This window comes from Amblyomma americanum, chromosome 2 (assembly GCF_052857255.1).
Source record: "Amblyomma americanum isolate KBUSLIRL-KWMA chromosome 2, ASM5285725v1, whole genome shotgun sequence".
In the NCBI taxonomy this organism is placed as follows: Eukaryota; Metazoa; Arthropoda; class Arachnida; order Ixodida; family Ixodidae; genus Amblyomma; species Amblyomma americanum.
The window spans coordinates 162,139,429-162,159,878 of NC_135498.1; the positions used below are offsets into that span (position 1 = coordinate 162,139,429).

Consider the following 20,450-nt stretch of genomic DNA (forward strand, 5'->3'; position numbering starts at 1 on the left):
CTTCCTGGACGAACAATTCAAGTTTCTGCCTGACCACACCGAAATACGAAGCACTGGCGTAGTATCTAGGTCTTTTCGCCGTCAATTTTCGCTTACACAGCCTCACACGTCTGATTGTAAAGGTATAAGTGGGGACGGATTGAGAGCAAGCGTTTCTGCGTACAACAGAATCGTTGACAAGGAGGTGCTGCTGAGGGCAAGGGCATGCTTCGCTCGCCACGATAAGAACGGCGGCGCGCAACATCAGGTCGAGATAATGGCATCTGAAACCCGCTCGCTCTAATTCAATCTCGTGCTCATTACCGGCGCTCGATGGTTATAAGCTTACTCGAACCATTCACTACGTAGGGCAAACTGCTGTCTCAGAAGCGAGGAGCCTTGGGATTCAACAAAATCTTCGCAGTATTCTCCTCACGTACCCGTCAGGTGTTAAGTTCCTGCAACTTCATGCCGGCCTGAAACAGGACACTCTGTCAGTATTCCGTTGCGCCCCAAACACTTCCTTCGCTCTCACCCACAGGAAATCGACATGGCCGGCATTATGGCGAAAGTGCGCCCATTCATCGGAGAACTCCTGGTGCGCCTGCTCGACCGCTTTTTCGAGTTTCTCCTATTCGTGGCCAACCTCGGACGCCGTCGCCAGCGCATCCCGCCCACGAGCGACCCCTTGCTTCTCGCCCCAGCTGTGGTCCTAGCGAATGCCATAAGACACGGACGGGTGAGTGCGGCTACCACTTGTTGTTTGGGATGTAGGGTGTGGGTGGAGGGGAGGGGTGTGTGTGTAGGCGTATGTCACGTGCCACCGTGCGTTGATAGAAGAGAGGAAGAGTGCAAGGATCAGGGAAAGTAGACCGTGTACCAGGCGACAATGACATGATTTCGTCGATTGCGCGTGCCGTATACTGCTGTCGCTGCAAATGCGCTTTTTAGGCGTAACAAAATGACTGAACCGCCCGACCTGTCGCCGTGGCCGTGAAGAAGGGGAGACGAAGAGAGCTCCCACCGCCCCTTCCCACGCTCCCTTGTTGCTGTACCCTTTCCTTGAACTATCCTACAGTGTATAACGGCAATATGGTACTCTCCGAGAGCGCGCAGTCCTGGACCCGCACGTCCGCTGTGATCCATGTCTGCCTTGCAACATCCGCATTGGAGTGGAAAGGGAAACTTCTGGTCATGCCCAGTACAACGCATGATCAGTGTACTCTGGGAGCAGTAGCTCAACCCTGTGACAAAAACCAAACATCACGGTGCTGTAAGGCCCATCGCTAGAAGCACCTGCACCGCAGGGCAGTGCCGCATCGCTTAACAGCTGCACCACTTCGTCAAGAGGTGTATGACTCCCAAGAATCTACAGTCTAAAGTAGACAATGACCTTCGGTATATATTGGAATTAACCCATTACGCTAGTCAAAACTAGTCATAAAATCATTCGACCGTAGTGGAAATCACGAGTGCCGTGCCATCAGATGATGGCGACAATGGCCCTGGCGGGCAACTGAAGTATATCTGTAACGATTGATCACTGTGTGCCAATTAGAAACAGGTTCATTTATTTGAAAATTAAGATTCTACACGCTGGAAACGTAAAAATAAAATCAATACAGTGTAACTGCTGCCAGCCGTTTTTACAGTCAACCTTTGATGAGGTTACCATAATTAACACGACGCTAATTTTCGCGTCTAGACTACTCTGGCATTCACTCTGAAATTTTAATAACGGAGTTCTTCCTGTTACTTGTAGGTGGCACAAGTTTGAATCAATTGGCGGAAAAAAGCACATTTCTTGAAACGAAAGTTCTCAGCAAGAAATAAACAGCTTGCTGCCCAATAGGCATGAGCATTAATCAGAGTCTGTCGCAAATCTGTCCGGTAAAGCAAATTCTTTCGACGCAACAGAGTTGCCAGGATATGGGTGGGAGGGATTCACTATGAGAAAAAATGATTGGGGTCGCATGCGAAGAAAAAAGATGGCGCACGGTGCACGTATATTTATCGTGCAGGTTATCCGGCGTCCTCTCTATCGCTTCGGACGTCGCTTGTATAAATGCTTTTTTTCTTTTACAAGTAAGCACAAATTGAAAATTGGATTTTTTAGGACAAGAAATAACGCAGTAACTGTCTCACATATCTCGGTGGGCACCCCAATCTCGCCGTTATTAAGGGAAAGTATAAGTAGGGAGTTGAATAAGAAAGCAAGAAAGAGGTGCCGTAGTGGAGGTCTCTGGAATTCATTTCGACCACCTGAGGATCCTTAACGTGCACTGACATCGCACAGCACACAGGCGCCTTTGGCGTTTCGCCTCAATCGAAGCGCTGCCCCCGTGATCGGCTGTGAACCAGGGTACTCCGGTTCATTAGACAAGCGCCTTAGCCACTGAGCCCCCGAGGGGGGTAAGTATACACGCTAAATCGAAATCACTGCTTTAGCCTTTTTGCAACCAAGCTGTATACTTCTACCGTCCAAAGAAATTTTCGTGTCGTCGGCGTCGTCAGCAAAAAACGCGAGGCTAAAATTTGAATGCTATTCCGAGTGCAAAAGTACTCAACAGCATAGAAATCATATATAAAACTGATCATGAAGTAGTCGAATGTAAAAATAATAACGAAAAGAACAGAAATAAAACATTACAAATAAAAATAATAATGCACAAAAATAAAAAGAAATGCATATTAAAAAATACTATTTAAATGGTAAATATCCTTTGCAAACAGGCATACAGCACATAACTTAGTACTCGTTTCCTTTAAGAAAAACAAAACGAGCCTCGAAACCACATGATGGGTGATAAGGCGGGTGTGAACAATGGAAACACCTTTTCACCAGTGCATCTCAACCAACCACCATTCATTGTTCATGCATTGATTTAAGCTTACCATAGAATATCGGTACAGTTCGAACTGAAAATGTCAGTGTATTTCACACTCATCATACAGCAGTCGTGATTCTCGTTGTGGAGTAATAAAGGGTAATTATAAGTATATTTCACTTGCCGCTGGTTTCGCTCTTTGCAGAGCCACGTGTGTAAATTTTCAAGTGACATCGCAATGGGTAATTGGGCGTCGTTTTACAACTTCGCTGTTCAACCACCTTCAGAACGTGGATTGGAGCCGCAATTGTTTTTTTTTTTTGGTCGACGCTCTATCTGAGCGTCCGAAGCCACACTTCTCTTCTTCACACCCGTCCTGTTGCTGCTCCTTCAAGCTACTTTTTAAATGCCCTCTTTCATCTCCATATGCAACGTCATAGCGTTTGAGGAAAATTTTGTAGACGATGCCAGTAACGGTTCCTATGCGTGTACAAACTCGTCGTTTACCTGGTTAGAAGGAACGCGTGCTGCTTGGACGCCGTACTCAACTAATATTCCGGCAAAACATTCACCGGCATCACAGGAATAAAGCATGGCCGCGCGTTCCCTATTTTTGTTCTGGCTCCGGTTTGAGAGGCTGCCGTGCGTCGTTCCTGGAATCGAAGCGCCTGGCTTTGACACCTGCGTCTGTACGCTCCTTTTTCATGTGAATAATTCGATGATGACGATGATAGATTGTGGCTTATTTGGGTTTAACGTTCAAAAGCGGCTCAGGCTATGAGGGACGCCGTAGTGAAGGGCTCCGGAAATTTGGACCCCCTGGGGTTCTTTAACGTTCCCTGATATTGCACAGTACACGGGCCTCTAGAATTTCGCCTGTTTCAAAATTCGATAGAGGCGAAAGTTCTAGATTACTTTTATGGCGCAAAGACATCTGTGGCTAAAAAAGCGCCATGGCACAAGGCATTTTTATTCTACCTCAGTTGGGGGGCAAAACCCATTTCCCAACATTTAACCCAATATTAGCCGAGCACCAGATCAGGGGAAAGCTTGTACTCATTGTGTCGCCGCTCGGTGCCCGGTGGCACTGCGGATCGCACCCAGTACCTACCGAATTCGAAGCGGATGCTCAGACAACTAGGCCACCGCTAACGCGATATGGATAATTTACTGCGCATCCTTGGCCTAGAACGCATCCTTAAATGCCGGTCGCTCTTGGCTAGCGCTTGATATCCCACCACGGTAACCATATGCGCTAGTTGCCGTGTAGCAGAGTTATAACTTCATCAGCGAAAGTACGAGAACACCAGGAGAAGAAGAACACAGGACAACGCTGGGCTAACAACTGAGGTTTAATCGACAGATGACGAACCTGGGTCACAAAACACGTATGCTTATAAGACGCGCTAAAGAAAAACACAGACGTTGCGAGTCACCGAAGCATGTTCTGGCGAACAAAAAAGACAACTATTCTGCCTATAAACCTTACGTCAGCATATCGACGGAGAGGAAATTATTACATCTTTATTAAAAACAAAGTCGCTGAACTCGCTCGCAGTATTCCTTTAATTGGGACCAGACAGCCCCAGAACGGTGCTCTCATATGGTAATGAATAAACACTGCTATTTCATAAAAACTGCATCCGCGCTAAAATTCACTTCTCTTTTCAACTTGGAATGCTCTCAACTGCTGCAACAGTTGACAGATGTGACCCTGCCTAGCTGGGAGCACTCCACATCCTGCGGACTCACACGGATGATCAGATTCTTTATCTGGGCGCTGACAAAGCGATCATTTGTTCACAAAGAAGGGGCGAACGAACCTTTGCACACAGAGAATGGCAAGGGAGTAAATTTTAGTGTCAGTCACTCTTATCCAAAGCTGTTTTTGAGAAGGCCACGGCGAGAGGTGAGATAAGGGACATTGCAGCTTATCTGCATGCAATTGTTAGCAGCCAGCTTAAGGGTCAGACCCGTACACGAATAGCGGAGGAATTAGATTCCCACTGTACAGCCGTATCTTACTCCCGAGTACTCTAAGGAGTCTTCAGAAGGTTCAGATAAGCGTGTTCTTGCGTGGTGTGGCTTAGGATTGTTAGCGGGTAGGTTGAGTGCCCGTGCGATATCGAGATAGCGGCTGCATATTTTGATATTGCTGTACAACAATACCATCATTCCTCGCAGTCAGTGGTATCTACAGAAGGGGTCGCTAAAGCTGAGATAAGCGGGCAATCCCGTGGTGTTGCTAACAATTGTTTGCGGCCAGCTGGAGTGTCAGTGCGAAATTCGACAAGCGCAGCAGGTTGTCAACCACTGTGCATCCACGCCTACTCTACCGTAGAAAGAATGCCTTCCCTGTAATAACTACTTGCGTTGCGTTGCGATTGCAGGAAGGTTGAAACGGAAAGTGCACGGGCCTGCCCACTTGGTCAAGCTGAGCCACAATTGTCGCCACGTGCGACAGTAGGAGAGTTAAAACCGATGTGAGAGGCAAGATTGGAAGAAAGGAGGCGCGTCGCCACAACCACGCCATCCGCAGCGATGACGACAGTTCAGCAACAGATTCCCCGGGGAGAAGCCCTCGCCTCAATGATGAGAGCTCTTAGACTCCAGCCCCGTGAGGCAAGCAAGTCCCTACACCCTGTAATAAATACTTGATCGGAACAGACACATACGTCTGAAATGTGCAATAAAGCCAGCTGGAAAGCAGTATATAATACTTATATTATTACCTGCCCTAACTCATTTGTAAGCGAAATATTTGCTACAAAATGAGCTCTTGTCTAGACAGCAGTGACACTTTACTGCTTCTAACCTTTTTGGGTACCTTTTTTAAAAAGAGTAGTAGACCAGGTACTCCATTTTTGAGGAGTATCTGAACCACCCTGTCGGGAGCTCGCTATGCGAAGAGCCATTCACCAACGCAGCCGGTTTCCATATCTTTTCACTTCTTTAAAAAAAGACAAAAATTGCAGTTGCGTCATATACTATGAAAAAATTGGCCGGGTGGTTTTGCAGTGTTAAGCTCGAAATAATATGCGAAATATTACCTTACCTTAATGTGTTCCTTAAAGCGCGATTGAGGTGTCCGGGAACTCAGGGAGCCAGTTATGTGCGTCTTTAAATTTTTATTCTTAAATGTAAATTTACCCAATGTACGCCGGCGGCCTATTCTCTAGTGCCGCGTTTCTTCAAAGACCTTCCCCACGCCAACGCGTATTGCTCTAATGCGTTGTTTCTGCCACTGTGTTGTCCACGCCGAGGCATGCGGCGCACATCTCTCTGTCACTACCGCCACGTAGCTTAAAGCGCCAATTTTAGGTTAACAATAGCTTTACATGAAGACGAAGTGCAATGCACAGCATCAGAGTATGTTGCATTTCAACACGAGTCGCGATCGGCTACGGTGATAGCGTAGTGCTCTCGTGCAGTGGCCAGCGGAGCTGATCTTTTCGCGCCGCCGAGGGTTCGAATCCCTCTCGCTGCAATGCGTATTTTTGTTATTTATGATTTTCCCTTGGCCACCCTTATCGTCAATCTTTACACCAACGAGTGAGCTGGTTTGACCTCGCAAAGTAGTGCTTTTTGCAGTAAAAATTGATTTACAGAACCAGTTGCTTTCTTGTCCCCTCGCGGGTGGCGTGAAGACTACTTCCCACTTGATTGTTGTGGGTAGCAAGATTGCCGGAAAATTTTTGTTAATCACAGAAACATTTCCCTATCTCGTTTCATCCTTGTGAACCTTGAAAAAAATCACCTCTCCTGTTTCACGCAGCAAAATTATTTACAGATCCATATTTTTTCCGGAGCTCTGATCGGCTGTTGTCAACACTTTCGAGCCGAGGCGTTTCTTGACATAAGGCATCTAAAAGTGCATAAAAAAATCGAAGAAGTTTTTTGAGCACGAAAAGAGCATTACTTCGCTTTAAATGCACGCCTGGAATACATGCCCGTGACTCTCCTGGGCATTTTTCATGCTGTCGCTGACACCTAGAGTAGGCGGGTGTGGTAGGTCTCCATGACAGTTCTTGGATTATTTACCTCTCGTCCGCAGTAGTGGCATGTACGAAGGAGCTAGCGGGCCCAGAGTCGAGTATGGATCGTTATTTGAGGATGAAGAGTCCATTCCTGCGGAGTGGGGAATATACTCATTACATTTATCTGTGGCTTGACTCTAAAAGGAAAAGGCTGCCGCGCTGTTTTTCAAGTGAGGGGACTGTTCTATGAACGTTTATTTTTAATGGGAAAGAATTATATCGCAGCAAGGCAAGAAGCCCGGCGTTGGTGTTGACCAGCAGCAGTGGTTCCAAAAATTTCAAATGATGTCTTCGGGGTACTCAATAAAAATGATATTTCTTCCAAGAGTACAGGGAATTCAACCCAGGATTTTGATATTTGGAGGCGGGACGCAAGCCATGAGCCACAGGAGAGTGTTCATTCTGTTTGAACAAAGGTGAACTAAGTATATGCGTTGCATTATCACTGTACTCTATTGAGCAGGTGTTGCAATCGAAAGCAAGTGAAGCAAATTAAAAATACATGAAAAGAAAAAATAAACATCAAAAACATTTTCAGATTTGAAGTGCATGAGTAGTGTTGAGGTACTTAAGTGATTTTATTTTTTATTCTCCAGGAAAAAAAAACAACTCATAATGGTTTCGAGGAAAGCAAATGACGCAGTAACTGTCTCACAGATTTTTCTAGACACCAGAACCGTGCCGTAAGGGAAGAGATAAATGAGGGACGAAGAGAAGAAAAGAAGAAAGTGAAGCCGTAGTGAAGGTCTCTGGTTTAATTGCGACCACCTGGGGATCTTTAACGCGCACTAACATCACAGCACACGGGCGCATTTTCCGTTCCGCCTCCATCGAAACGCGGCCGCCGCGGTAGGGTTCGCACCCGGGTACTCTTGCTCCTAGCCGAGTGCCTTAACCACTGAGCCACCGGGTGGGTATCTATTGTAAGCATTGCCGAGTTTTGTGCACGTGATTACTAGAAAGAAAATGAAAATCGAGAAAAGTTGTGCTATTAGGCGTGCTAAGAATCATTCTGTTACGGGGAAGCTTGGTTCGGAAGGTGTGAAATTTTCACATGAGCATTCGAAACCATATCTTGCGAAAATATCAAGTAAGTGCTTTCCCAGACTTCATATAAAAAAAATTTCCCGTGAAAGAGTTAACGCAGGAGTCTGGCACAATGTCCAGATGGTGAATTTCTAGCGCTATCATTTGTGGGTTTTCGTGTTCACTTAAAACATATTTGCTTAAACAAACATATTTGTTCACGTTGACTTCATGCGCCTCTGGTCGACCAGCGCAGGTGAGCAGCGAAGCTGTGGTCCGCGCCTACTGGCGGCGCGTTCGGGATGTGGAGCCCCTGGTGAACGCCGTAGTGGACGAGCGCTTCGACGCGGCCCTCAAGGAAGCTCGCGCAGCTGACGAGCTGGTGCAGCGCAGTTCACCGCAGGAACTGGAGCGCACAAAGCCGCTGCTGGGCGTTCCTTTCATCACCAAGTGTTCGGTCATGGTACAAGGTGAGCCATAGCGCACCCGTACGAGATGAACTACGAAAACGCTTTCGATAAATGAAACAAAAGGAAATGCGAGATTTCTCTACAGTGCACCACAGCAACTAAGCCTGTTACTGCAAGAAATGCCGTATTGTTTTTCTCCGTCTAACCGAGCACCACAAACGCATCACCAGAATTGAGAGGTTGGCCTTCCCAAAAGTTTAGGTCATCATGCCAAGAGAATTCGCCTCATGGCGCTATAAAACTAGTCAGGGTTTTTTCAGTCGCCCGTCCCTCAAATCATACAGCAGGGGCCGTGTATTTTAACCTTTCATATAGTGTTTATTTAATTTCGTCGTGATGTCAATCCTGATGAAAGCCGCAAGAGATGTTAAATGAAACGTCCAGTAGACGGTGCGACCGGTAATTCTACTGCAGCCACATCCAAGACCGGCACTGTCGAAGTGACCATGATTCGCCGATTCATGATACGGTCATCCAAATTTTTCACTCTTGATACAGGAGTGGCTCCTAATAATCTCGCCAAGCATGAAAAAAAAAGTATTTCCGTGCTCTCTCATTCATTTTTGTCATCGGAGGTTCAACAGTACAGCATGGGCGTCTTGCGCTGTTGTGAAAGCAAGTGACATTACGGACGTTATTTGGGCACGACAAGTGGGATGTCATCTGCCACGTTATGCGCTTACAGAAGCAGTCGACAAATGCATACGGTCGCACTAAATGAAAACTAAATGAAACGCTAAAAATTCAGCCCTCAGTTGCCTCGAATAAATGAAATTGCTTATAAAAAAGGCCTGTATTCTAGGCGCTGAAGCTGAACTGCAAAGATACACAGTAGATGCGCGCTCTAAGTTTCTAATTGCGGTGAAATCAAAGCATTCACATAGTCTTTTCATGCAATCTCGTCATCATCAGCCGATCTACGTAGATGCATCCACTGCAGGATAAAGGCGACAGATCTGTAATATACAGTGTGCTGCGCCAGGTATTTCCATCCTCTCATTACAAACTTGCTATTCTCATCCACCCATCTGATTCTCTTTCACTCCATACTAGGCCTTCTCTTGGACTTCACTGTGCTACCCTAAACGACCACCGTCTCAGCTAAGCGATTTCCGACTCAATCCGCGTAACCAAGCAGTCCATGGAATGACGATGCGTAACTGCTTCCGGATATGTCGCAGCTGGAGAGTACGGCATTTCTTCGATTCTGCAATCGAACAATGAGGGAGGAGTTGTCGTTATCTTTACCTGCTGCTCTACACTGTTAGGAAACAAAACGCCACGCGGCATTCCCGGTCTTCGCCGTACCACCCGCCGGCTTGAGTCTTTTCCACTCCTGCCGGCGCCCCTGTCACTCTTTCGGTGTGTGCAGCTGCTGTTGCGTCCCGGCAGCCTAATTGGCCTGTCCTCTCCGAAGCAGCGTAGGCGCTCTTGTCCACAGCATGGCCGAACGCGGGCCGCTTAGTCAGAAGGGAGGGGAGAACGGAAGGAGTCGGGATTTTTTCCTGCTGGCTCTTCAAATGGGCCCGTTCACTTTAAACAGATCACTGCCAACCCTCTTCACCAGTTGAATGCTTGTCGGCGTCCGGATAAAGACGACGGCCAGCCTGTCAGTATTCGGACGACTAATGAGCACTGGCCCCCGACACCCAACGATTACTGCTGCCATACAGTCGCTTGCTTAAGCGCCTCCGGAGTTCCAAAAAGGGAAGCTGAGGGTGTAGATAGCGGCGCTCTGGAGACGCGCAGCACACCGCCACAATATATAGACGCGATATCAACATGTATTTGGGTTGTCTGGAGTGGGGCTGCTCTACTCTTTTTTGTTTGAGAGTTGTGCAATGAGGCATAATTTGACAAAAGAGGAGTGGAAACCGGGAGACATGCCTAGCTTTCCGGGACATCTACTACTTGCACCATCTTGGATTTTGAAAAAGAGAGAGATAAAATAAACGAGTCAAAACCGTTAGTCGAGCGTCCTACAAGTCATCCATGTTGCCCGGCAGGCACACAAAAAGACCGTCGGTCAGCGAGCTCGAGCATGGCGGGGGAGGGAATGACCTTTTTTCGAAGGCCTGGAGCTAAACAGACCGTCACCTTTTGGGACCAGAACGGCGGGTGAGAGTTGAAAAGAGTCTTTGAAACGTAACTGGCGCAGTCGTACAGGGCCTACTGTGACAGAACTTTGAGTCTTGGGGAGCGGCGCGACACCCGATCTCGACAACTGCCTCAAAAGCCGACGGCCGAGAACCTCTGAGCCTGATCAAGCCGGGACACGGCGAGCCACGCCAGTGGACGCTGCGGTGATCAGGCGACTATCCCTTTGGCGTCTGTGGGCGCGTGCAATGTCACAGCCCTGGGCTTTGGGAAGCGACAGCGCTAAGCAAAGGACCATGATGGAAGAAAGGGGCCAGCCGGAAGAGCTAGCAGCCGCGAGCAAAACAGGCCAGGGCGATGTAGATGCCGCACTATAGCGACGTCGGCGCAGCTCACATTGCTGCAGTTGCAATTGAACATCGTAGAAGCGAAGCCGGAGAATCAAAAATTGATTCTAGGAACAGAGCGATTGCAACGGGGCCAGAGCACGGAGGCTGGAGATAGCGGAAGCACCGCAGCGATGAACACCGGCGCAGACGAAGATCGGAGGCGAAAATATGCCAGCCTATTCACAGGCGTCTTGGCACCTATTCCAAGTTACGAGCGGCTAGTGCCTAGATGGTTTAAAGAGATTGAGGCTGCCGTATACTCGTACAATGTCCCCACCGAGTGGTGGGGGCGGGCTGGTGTTGTCAAGGCTGAGCAAAAGAGCGCGAGAGCTCCTGGGGCGGTTATCGGCAGAGGAAAGGAAAAATTTTGCCTCTCTCAAGGATAAAATTCTTAGGGACTGGAATTGTCGGCTGCAGAATACGAGATTATTCTCGCCAAGCAGCAATGCAGTCGGTGAAAGGTGGGGGCAATTTTCTGTATTAGTTGAGATTTATCTGGACTATTACCTAGACAGCTGTAAAGTGAGCATGATGGAGGAACTCAAGCAGCTGACGATGACAGACAGAATGAAAGAATGCTTAGGCTCCGATACATGGGCATACGTTGCCTCGAATAAGAAATGGGGATTCCTTAAACCTAGTGACTTTGTGGAGCTCGCGGAGAACTTCGAGGAAAGTCGGAAGTGTACGTCATCGGTAGGATCAGTTCCGGCCGCAACCGGAAAACACACTGCCGAGAAGCTGGCCGCTACGTGGTTTCAATCAGGAGGCAGCGCAGCTGAGCGGCGTTCTGGGCGACAGTGCTATAGGCGCCACGAGAAGGGTCACTTTTTGAGGGAACGCCGGAGAAGAGGAATGGCGGCAGTACAAGATAGCACCAGTCGCAAAGGCGAGAGACATATTGTTGCTCGTGAAGACATTTCAATAATTGCGGAGAGCGAAGAAGGGGGTAGCAGGCGACCCAAGGAAGCAGGTGACGAGCTGGCTGTCAATATATAGTACGGGTCTGGAGCTTAGAGCCCTGGTTGACTCAGGCGCCGACGTGACGGTCATTCGCAAGTCACTCTGCCGAGTGTATGAAAGCGCGGGATTAACACTGAAGCTGACAGGAGCGTTTGGAAGTCAGGCAGTCGCCGAGCTAGCGTACGTGCCATTGAAGGCAGTTGAAGGTGCGCCCCTCATGTGTTTAATCCGTCCGAATGTGGAGTGCTCTACGCTCTTACCGATGAACTAGCAGCAGGCGTAGACGCCCTGATTACGCCAGGGGACTACGAGGAGCTTCTCGGAGAGAGAGCAACAAGTAAATCAGACGGGACAAGAGCTGAGGAATTAAACGCCGACGAACGAGAAAAGAAAGACGGATACAAGCCTCTCATTGACGATGATACAGTAGCGTTCGCCATACAGATTGAGCCCACTTACAGCCGAACCGAAACAAACCAGACAGCGAGGCAACGGTTCAGCAACGCACAGTTGGCTGACGAATTGCTAAGCGAGACTTGGGCGCAGGCCGAAAAGGGCTTACACGGCATGCTTATACAGGGCGATCTACTTTTCCACTGAGAGCCAGTTGAGGGACGGCAGCGTTGTCAGTTGGTGCTACAATCAGAACGGCTCTGAGAGGTGTTAGGGATTGCGCATGAATTGCTGGGGCCAGGGCACCTGGATGAACGTAAAACACTGCAGGGAAACACGTGTTCCTTCTACTGGCCAAGCATAACGAGAGTTGTGAAGCAGTACTGCCGTACATGCCATTCGTGCCAGGTGAAGACCCCTGCACGCACGTTCGATCGAGTGCCGATCACGCCCGTTTCCAGACCAGACAGCACGTTTCAAGTTGTCAACGTCAATTGCATGGGACCAATTGAACCACCATCCACGCGCGGGCGCCGTTACGAGCTGTGCGTTGTCAATGTCAACACTCGGTGGCCCAAGGTAGTGTGCTTGATCGCGCTGAAAGCGAAGGCAAAGTGCGAGGCCGTGCTGCAGATATTTGCACCCCTGGGTATACCTGAAACGCTGTGCTGTGATCAGCGCAAAAACTTCACGGCTCAGTTAACTAGGTAGCTTCTCCACGTCCGACCACCCACAATCTAACGGACTGATCGAGTGGTGGAACGGAAGTTTCAAATTCATGCTATTCCATATTGTTGAGGAGCACGGCAGAGAGTGGGATACATTTGTCCCGTTCCTTCTATGGGCATACAGATTGATGCCTAACGAAACGACGGGGCGCTCTCCGTTCGAGCTAATGTATGGAAGGGTGCCAGTGGGGCCGCTCTCCATGTTGCAAACACTTGGAGCGGAGACTGGTTCGTCCACTACTCTTTAACAGTTGCAGCCGAGGAATACCTTTTGGGGCTACGGAAGAAGTCAGCTGAGGCAAATGCTAGAACCGAAGGCGACTGTATCAAGGCACAGAGAACGTACGCCAGTCGCTACAATCTCCGTGCCACAGATAAACACTTTGCTGAAGGAGACGAAGTGTCGTGGCTCGAGAAGGACGGTCAAGGCAAATTGATGAGGAAGTGGATAGGATCGGCCAGAATTATACAAAAGCTGTGGCCTTATAGTTACATGATCGATTTGAAAGGTGGAACAAGTCGATCTGTGCACGCAAAACAAACTCCGTGCGTATCATGCGCGCGTTAGCGTCGTAGGGACAGTTTTCGAGAAGGACAGGGACTTCAGGGACGTTCCTACATTTCCAGTGCCGTCTGGTGAAGGCAACAACGTGTCGGCCGAAGCTTTAGACCACCTCATTCCGTCGCAATGCAGAGAGCTGACAGCACGGCTCACCAGAAACGGACAAGTATTTGATAGTAAGCCGGGCGAGTGCAGTGCCGAATATGGCTGAAAGCAGGAGCTGAGGTGGTAGCTGGACACGTTTGCAATGTACAAATTGTTTTTCGGAAGGAGGTAAAAAGGCAAGTCGGAGAACTGCGAGAGTGGGGACTGATATTCCTGGTAGATAGCGCCCCCGCCCATCTCGTGGTATGCGCGGCTAAGAAGGACGGTGGCATAAGGCGCTGCTACGACTACCGTAGGTTCAAGAGTATTACGAAACCGGTCGCATTCCGCATGAACATACCATCGGAGCTTTTATTTCAGGTGGCAAAGGCGCGCTACACCACTCTTGTTGACATGCTGAGGGGATATTAGCAGATACCATTAGATAAGAAGCTCCAGCGCTTACTGCGTAAGTAACGGCGGTCGGGCAATACGCATAAATCGTAATGCCTTTTGGGCTCCTGAATGCCAGCTCCACGTTCCGGTAAATTATTAAGGAGGTGTTAGCGCCACACAGAGAGTATTCTTGCGCTTACATCGATGATCTGGTCATTTTCTCCGAGACGTGGGACGAGCATCTGAGGCTCATCGACAACGTCCTCAAATCCGTAGCGGCTGAGGAATTGACAGTAAATGCAACAAAGTGCGTTTCGCGAGAAGTGAGGTAGAGTTCCTCGGTCATATAGTGTGGTCGTGTAAGCATAGTGTCAATCCGACAAAGATACGCGCTATTGAGGAGATTTCCCGCCCCAAACGAAGTGGCAGCTAAGAAGATGTAGCGCCCCTCGCGCCGCGCTCGGCTCGCTGGCCATGGCACGCGGCTTAGTACAAGAAAAACGAAGTTAGGCTAGGCCGCCGCAGCGCGAGCAGAGCAAATAAACAGTTCAAACCTCAACGCTATTGGAGCTGGTTCTTCCTCGCCTTAGCTCCGACAGATTTGGCGACCCGGCTTCGAACACGCAGCCAAATCATCCTACATGAATTCCCCTGGTTCTTCCCGTCCAGAACGCTCAGCCTCTCGGTATTTCGGTGGCCGCGTTCCAGCCAGTCAGCATTCCTCCATTTTGGCCCAATAGCCCCCGCGCCTGGCTCCTGCAGGTTGATGCGCATTTCCAGCTGCGACGTATCACCAGCTAGCAGACCAAGTTCCTCCACCTCGTGTCGTCATCGCCTCCTGACGTCGCTAAGGACTTAGTGAACGTCATCAGCTCGCCGGAATTGGCTCGATCCTTCGTTGAAGGCGGCTATCTTCGACCGCAAGTCAGCGTCCGCGCGCTGCAAACTCCAGCAGCTCCTCAGCGCTGCAGAGCTTGGTCACAGCCGCCCTTCGTAGCTCCTCCGTCGCATGCGCCAGCTTCTAGAAGACTCCGCTGCTCACCACAACCCATTTATGCGTGAGTTTTTCCTTTAGCGCCTTCCCCAACACATGGTTCCTATCCTCGCAGCTGCGGGTGATGTTTCATTAGACAAGCTCGTTGAACTCACTGACCGTGTTGCGGACTACTCACGACTCGTCAACGTCAGCTCTGCGACCAGTCTGCCTCCAACTACGGCCGTAGACTTCCAGCTTTTCAGCATCGAATGTCGACTTGATGCTCTTGCCGGGCGGCTCGATGTCCTCGCGCCTTTGCCGCGACGTTCTCCGCCGAGGTTCAGGCCACGCCGCCGCTCCCCGGCACCTTCGTGCTCCCTGGAATATCAACCATCTGACGCGTGGCCAGCCAACTCGCTCTCGGCTGTCTGCTGGTGCCACCGTATTTTCGACAGCTCTGCCCGCAAGTGCACACACCCGTGCTCCTGGTTGGGAAACGCTGCTACCGGCCACTGACGGCGGCAATTGGTGCTGGTGGACGGACATGCCGCCCCTTTTATGTCTCGGACATGATTACTGACACTCGTTCACTGGTAGACACGGGAGCACAAGTGAGCGTCATAGCCGCCTCTTGGGCAGAACGCCGTCGCAACGAACAGACCTCACCACTCCAAGCGATCAACTCCCCATTCGCACGTATTGCCAACGGTCCCTGACGCTCAACGTGGGATTGCGCCGCACGTTTCGCTGGATCTTCATTATCGCTGACGTCGCGCAAGCTGTTCTCGGCGAGGACTTTGTCAGTTTCTTCAACCTAGCCGTCGACATACAAGCTCATCACCTCATAGATCTCAGCAGGCACCTCTTCGTCAACGGCGTCTCTCCACCACTGAGGCGACGGGGCTTCGCGCTCTCGTCCCTGTTGCGCCGTATGCGAGAGTTCTGTCTGATTTTCCCAACCTCACAAAACCGCATACCAGAGAGTCACGGGTGAAGCACTCGATCACTCACCAGATCGTGACTTCGGGGCCTCCGGTGTTTGTTCGCCCTCGTCGTTTTTCGGGAGAACAACTCGCTATCGCTCGCAGTGAGCTCCAACACATGCTTGAACTCAGCATAGTACGCCTTCTTCCAGCAACTGGGCATCGTCACTTAACATGGTGCCAAAGAAAGATCCAGGCGACTGAAGACCATGCGGAGATTACCAAGCCCGCAACGCTAATACTTTACCAGACCGCTATCCGCTTCCTCACATACAGGACTTCACATCAAATCTGGCTGGGTACACGGTGTTCTCTAAAACTGACTTAATGAAGGCTTATCATCAAATTCCTGTGGAGCCCACTGATATTCTGAAGACGGCCATTACCAACCGTTCGGCCTCTTTGAGTACGTGCGGATGCCTTTTGGCTTGCCCAACGCCGCACAGATTTCAGCGAGCTATCAACGAGGTTATGCCAGGCCTCGACTTTGTGTTCGCTTACACCGATGATCTCCTCGTAGCAAGTTCATCCGGTTCCTGGCATGAAGCTCATCTGCGCGCCCTCTTCCACCGACTGGATGAATATGGGCCCGTCATCAACCCGAACAAGTTCCTCTTGGGCGCAGCTACAATAGAGTTCCTCGGCAACATTGTCACTCCACAAGGCATTCGGCCTCCCGACAAAAGTATGGTGGGGCACCCAGAAAAGGAATGTAAACCAATAGGCCCCTGCCTGTGCCACTTAAGTATAACAGGCTTAATCCAATCGTAATATTAATGAAAAGGCCCGAAGGCAATGTTGTGCTTTTGCCACCCGTAGGTGGGAAAATAAAAAAATGAGGGGGTAATGCTACTAAGCGACCCACAGCCGGGGAAGCGGCCCGGGGAGACTCCCCTGATCTCCCGTGGGACGTAGCGGAGGGGGTGGGACGTAGGTTGTGGGAATGGGACTGAAGGAAGGGTTATGGGTAATGGGATGGGACTGGGGACAGCGAGAAATTGACCCTCATTTTATCATTGCTCGACTCCTGTCTGGCCAGGACAGGGAGGGCGTCGATGTTGACCAATGGTGCGGCTCCACTCACGGGATGCCCGACCACCCAGCGACGCAAAGCTCCGACTCGGAGACAGGAAATCCTAACCCGGGGCAGCTGCCTCGGGCTCCTCCACGACTTTTAAGAGGTCCGGTTCGGACTTTCGAATCGCTGCCCAGCTACTAACCCTCAAGTGTTTTTCGCGGTTTTTCATACTCCGGAAGTATGTGTGGTGGATCCAGCCAATGGAATTAGACTCCCGGGGACCCACCTGTGCTTCAAACCAACCAGCCTTGCACTTATTTCCTCCCCTAGCTTATTGCACTTATTTCCTCCCACACCTACTGAGGTGGGAGTGTTCAGGGCCGTGCTGACCGGGCCACAAGCCAAGAACCTGGCCGAGGGTGAGGTAACCCGGGCCTACTCCACCGCTACTCCACAACATCGACGGTTTTCGCATCGGTCGTACTAAGGTCCCCCGTACCTCGGCGTCCCGCGCTCTAGCCTCACGGCCCCGCGGTCAGCCATCCCTGGCTGCTTCCCCGAGGACATCGCTCCCAAGGAGCCCTTCTGCTGGAAACCGCCGCGCTGACCTGGCCTCTCCGTGACCAGAAACCGACGCGCCAGCCGGTAGCAACGCACGCCCCCGCGTGCAGAGGCCTTTTGATTTTCGAGCACTTTTCGAGCCCAATTCCGTGAGTCCAACCTGATTATAAAACCAGGCCTGCCTCCGCACAGGCTTCGGACCTCACGTGCGCGACTGGCCCACTCAGTCGCTTGGGAGTCGCTGCCACTTCCATGGGGTTTTGCATCCCCAGAGGACGGGCCCCGGCAAGCCCATCCCCACCGCTGGCGTTGCACCGGAACAAAGCCTAGTAGCCGAAACTTCACCGGCCCGTATCCGGTGGCAGGGGGGGCCACGAGCAGGCCGCACAGTCGGATTTTCCCGACAGCGAAATTAAAGCAATTCCAGAATATCCCGCCCCCACGTCACTCAAGAAGCTAAGAGAATTATTGGGCCTCCTGGACTTTCATCGCCGCTTTCTTACGAAGTGCGCCTCTTTCCTGAAGCCTTTGACCAGTGTTTTGGCTACAAAAAAAGATTCTGCTTCGCCACTTGAGTGGACTTAGGACGCTGCAGTACGTCGAGCAGTACGTCTCTAGTTGGCAGCTCCTCGGTTTTTTCTCCCAAAAGCTGACGCCACCTGAGACTATATACAGCACCTGCGGTCGAGAATTTCTTGCTGTTTTCCTCGCCATCAAGCACTTTCGCCACTTCCCGGAGTGCCGGAACTTTCGCGTCGTCACGGACCATAAGCCCTTGACGTTTGCCTTCCAAAGGAACCACAGCACCTACACTGCTTGCGAGGTCCGGTAACTGTGTTTTATCTCCGAGTTTACAGTGGATTTCCGTCACGTTCATGGCCCAGAGAATGCTGCTGCTGATGCGTGTTCTCTTGTTAGTGCTATGGCGTTCGAATCACCAGTGGACATGGGGGAGCTAACGGCTGCACAGCGCAATGATCCAGAGCTGCATCGGCGTCACTCCACATCGACGTACCGGTCCTTCGCGGAGTGTCCACTGCTGTTTTCCTCCCAGTTCCTTACGTGCGAGACAACCAGTCGCCTCTCGCGCCCCTCCGTACTTTTAACTTTCCGTCGTACAATTTTCGAAAACTGCACCTCCTGAGCCACATTAGTATTCGTGCGATGCAGAAGATGATCACATCTCGTTTCCTTTGGCCAAGCATCAATGCCGACGTCCGCCACTGGGGACGAACCTGCCTTCACTGCCAGCGCGTCAAAGTTCACTGGCATTCCGTCACGCCTGCCTCTCCTTTTCGGCCGCCTGAGGCACGATTTTCTCACGTTCACATAGACATTGTTGGACCACTCCCGTTATCACGTGGGGCCTCTTATCTACTCACCTGGGTGGATCGTTTCACCCGCTGGCCCGAGGCGTTGCCCACTGCTGACGGTACAGCCGAGACCGTTGCTTCGGCCTTGATGGCCGGCTGGTTCTCTCGCTTTGGCTGCCCGTCTGTCGTCACCACCGACCGCGGCCGCCAATTTAAATCGACCCTATTTACTGCTCTTGCTAATATTCTGGGCGTCCACCGCATCCATACGACCGCCTGCCATCCTTCGGCCAATGGCATGTTGGAACGTCTGCATCGACAACTGAAGGCAGCCCTTACCACTTATCAGCCAAGAGAACGCTGATCCGAGCACCTTCCCCTCGTCCCCTTGGGCATTGGCTCGGCACTGAAAGCTGACCTTGGCAGCTCTTCTGCTTAGATAGTCTACGGTGTTCCCCTGCATCTCCCTGGGGGATTCTCTCCTTCCTCCCCTCCGTTATTCTATGTCGCTTTCACCTACACCCGAGACCTACGCAACACATTTCGCCACATTACTCCTGCCACCCCTGCAGCCCGTCCCCCTCAGTCCGTGTTCGTCAGCCGAGACTTGGCCTCCTGCGCCCATGTCTTCATCCGCCGTGACCACGTCCGTCCACCCCTCACGGCAGCCTACGATAGGCCGTTCAGCGTCCTCTATCGTGCGCAGAAGACCTTCACGTTAGACGTCAACGGCCGTGAAGACGTCGTGGCTGCTGACCGCCTCAAACCAGCCTACATTGCCACTCCTCTGCCCGTCGGCTCGCCACTCACTCTCACTTCGGCTGCGCCATTATCGTGCCCGCTTTCCTTCAACCACATCCTCTGGGTGCATCCTGTGGCTTCGCTCTAGAGGGGGGAGCCCTGTAGCGGCGCCCCTCGCGCCACGTTCGGCTCGCAGGCCATGACACGCTGCGCCGGACAAGAAAGAGGAAGTTGCGCTAAGCCGCCGCAGCGCGAGCAGTGCAACTAAACTGTTCGAACCTCAACGCTGTTGGAGCCGGTTCTTCCTCGCCTTAGCTCCGACAAAGCTTTCTGTGTTTGGCGAACTACTATAGGCAGTACGTTCCGGAGTACTCGCGGGTTGCGCTTCCTCTGGCTAACCTAACCAAAAGGTAGACCCTCAACGTTTTCTTTGGGATGACAAGGCGCAGAAGGCTTTCCAGAGGATTAAAGAGTGCTTGGGACGCGCAACTGCGCTTTATGCACCAGGCACTAACATGGAGTTTATTCTAGCCACCGATGCCTCTGATTATGCCGTAGGAGCATGTCTAGCACAGTGCGACGGACGAGGAAAGGAAGGAACGCCCGGTCGCCTTACTAAGCAGGAAACTCAGTCCGACCCATTTACGGTGGGCCACTATCAAGCAGGAGGCCTACGTAATCATCTGGGCACTGACGAAGCTTGAGGCTTGGGTGTTCGGTGCACAGGTACGGGTGGTGATGGACCAAAATCCGCTCAAGTACCTCAACCTTACCAGCCCGCGTAGTGCCAAGATAACTCGCTGGACTCTCCCTCTGCACAGGTTTTATCTCGCAATCGAACACAAGGAGGCACTCAAAATGCTAACGCCGATGCTATGTCAAGGCTTGTGGCTGCGAACTGATGGT

General features: G+C 51.0%; 1 protein-coding gene across 1 annotated transcript in view; it reads left to right on the forward strand.

The window, feature by feature from the left end:
* Positions 1-248: 248 nt before the first annotated feature.
* Positions 249-20,450, forward strand: part of LOC144121937 (fatty-acid amide hydrolase 2-A-like) — a 49,692-nt gene continuing 29,490 nt past the window's right edge. The window contains exons 1-2 of the mRNA XM_077655392.1: positions 249-718; positions 8,127-8,340. Coding sequence (XP_077511518.1) covers positions 530-718; positions 8,127-8,340 — 403 coding nt within the window. The 5' untranslated portion in view covers positions 249-529. The remainder of the gene's footprint in view (positions 719-8,126; positions 8,341-20,450) is intronic.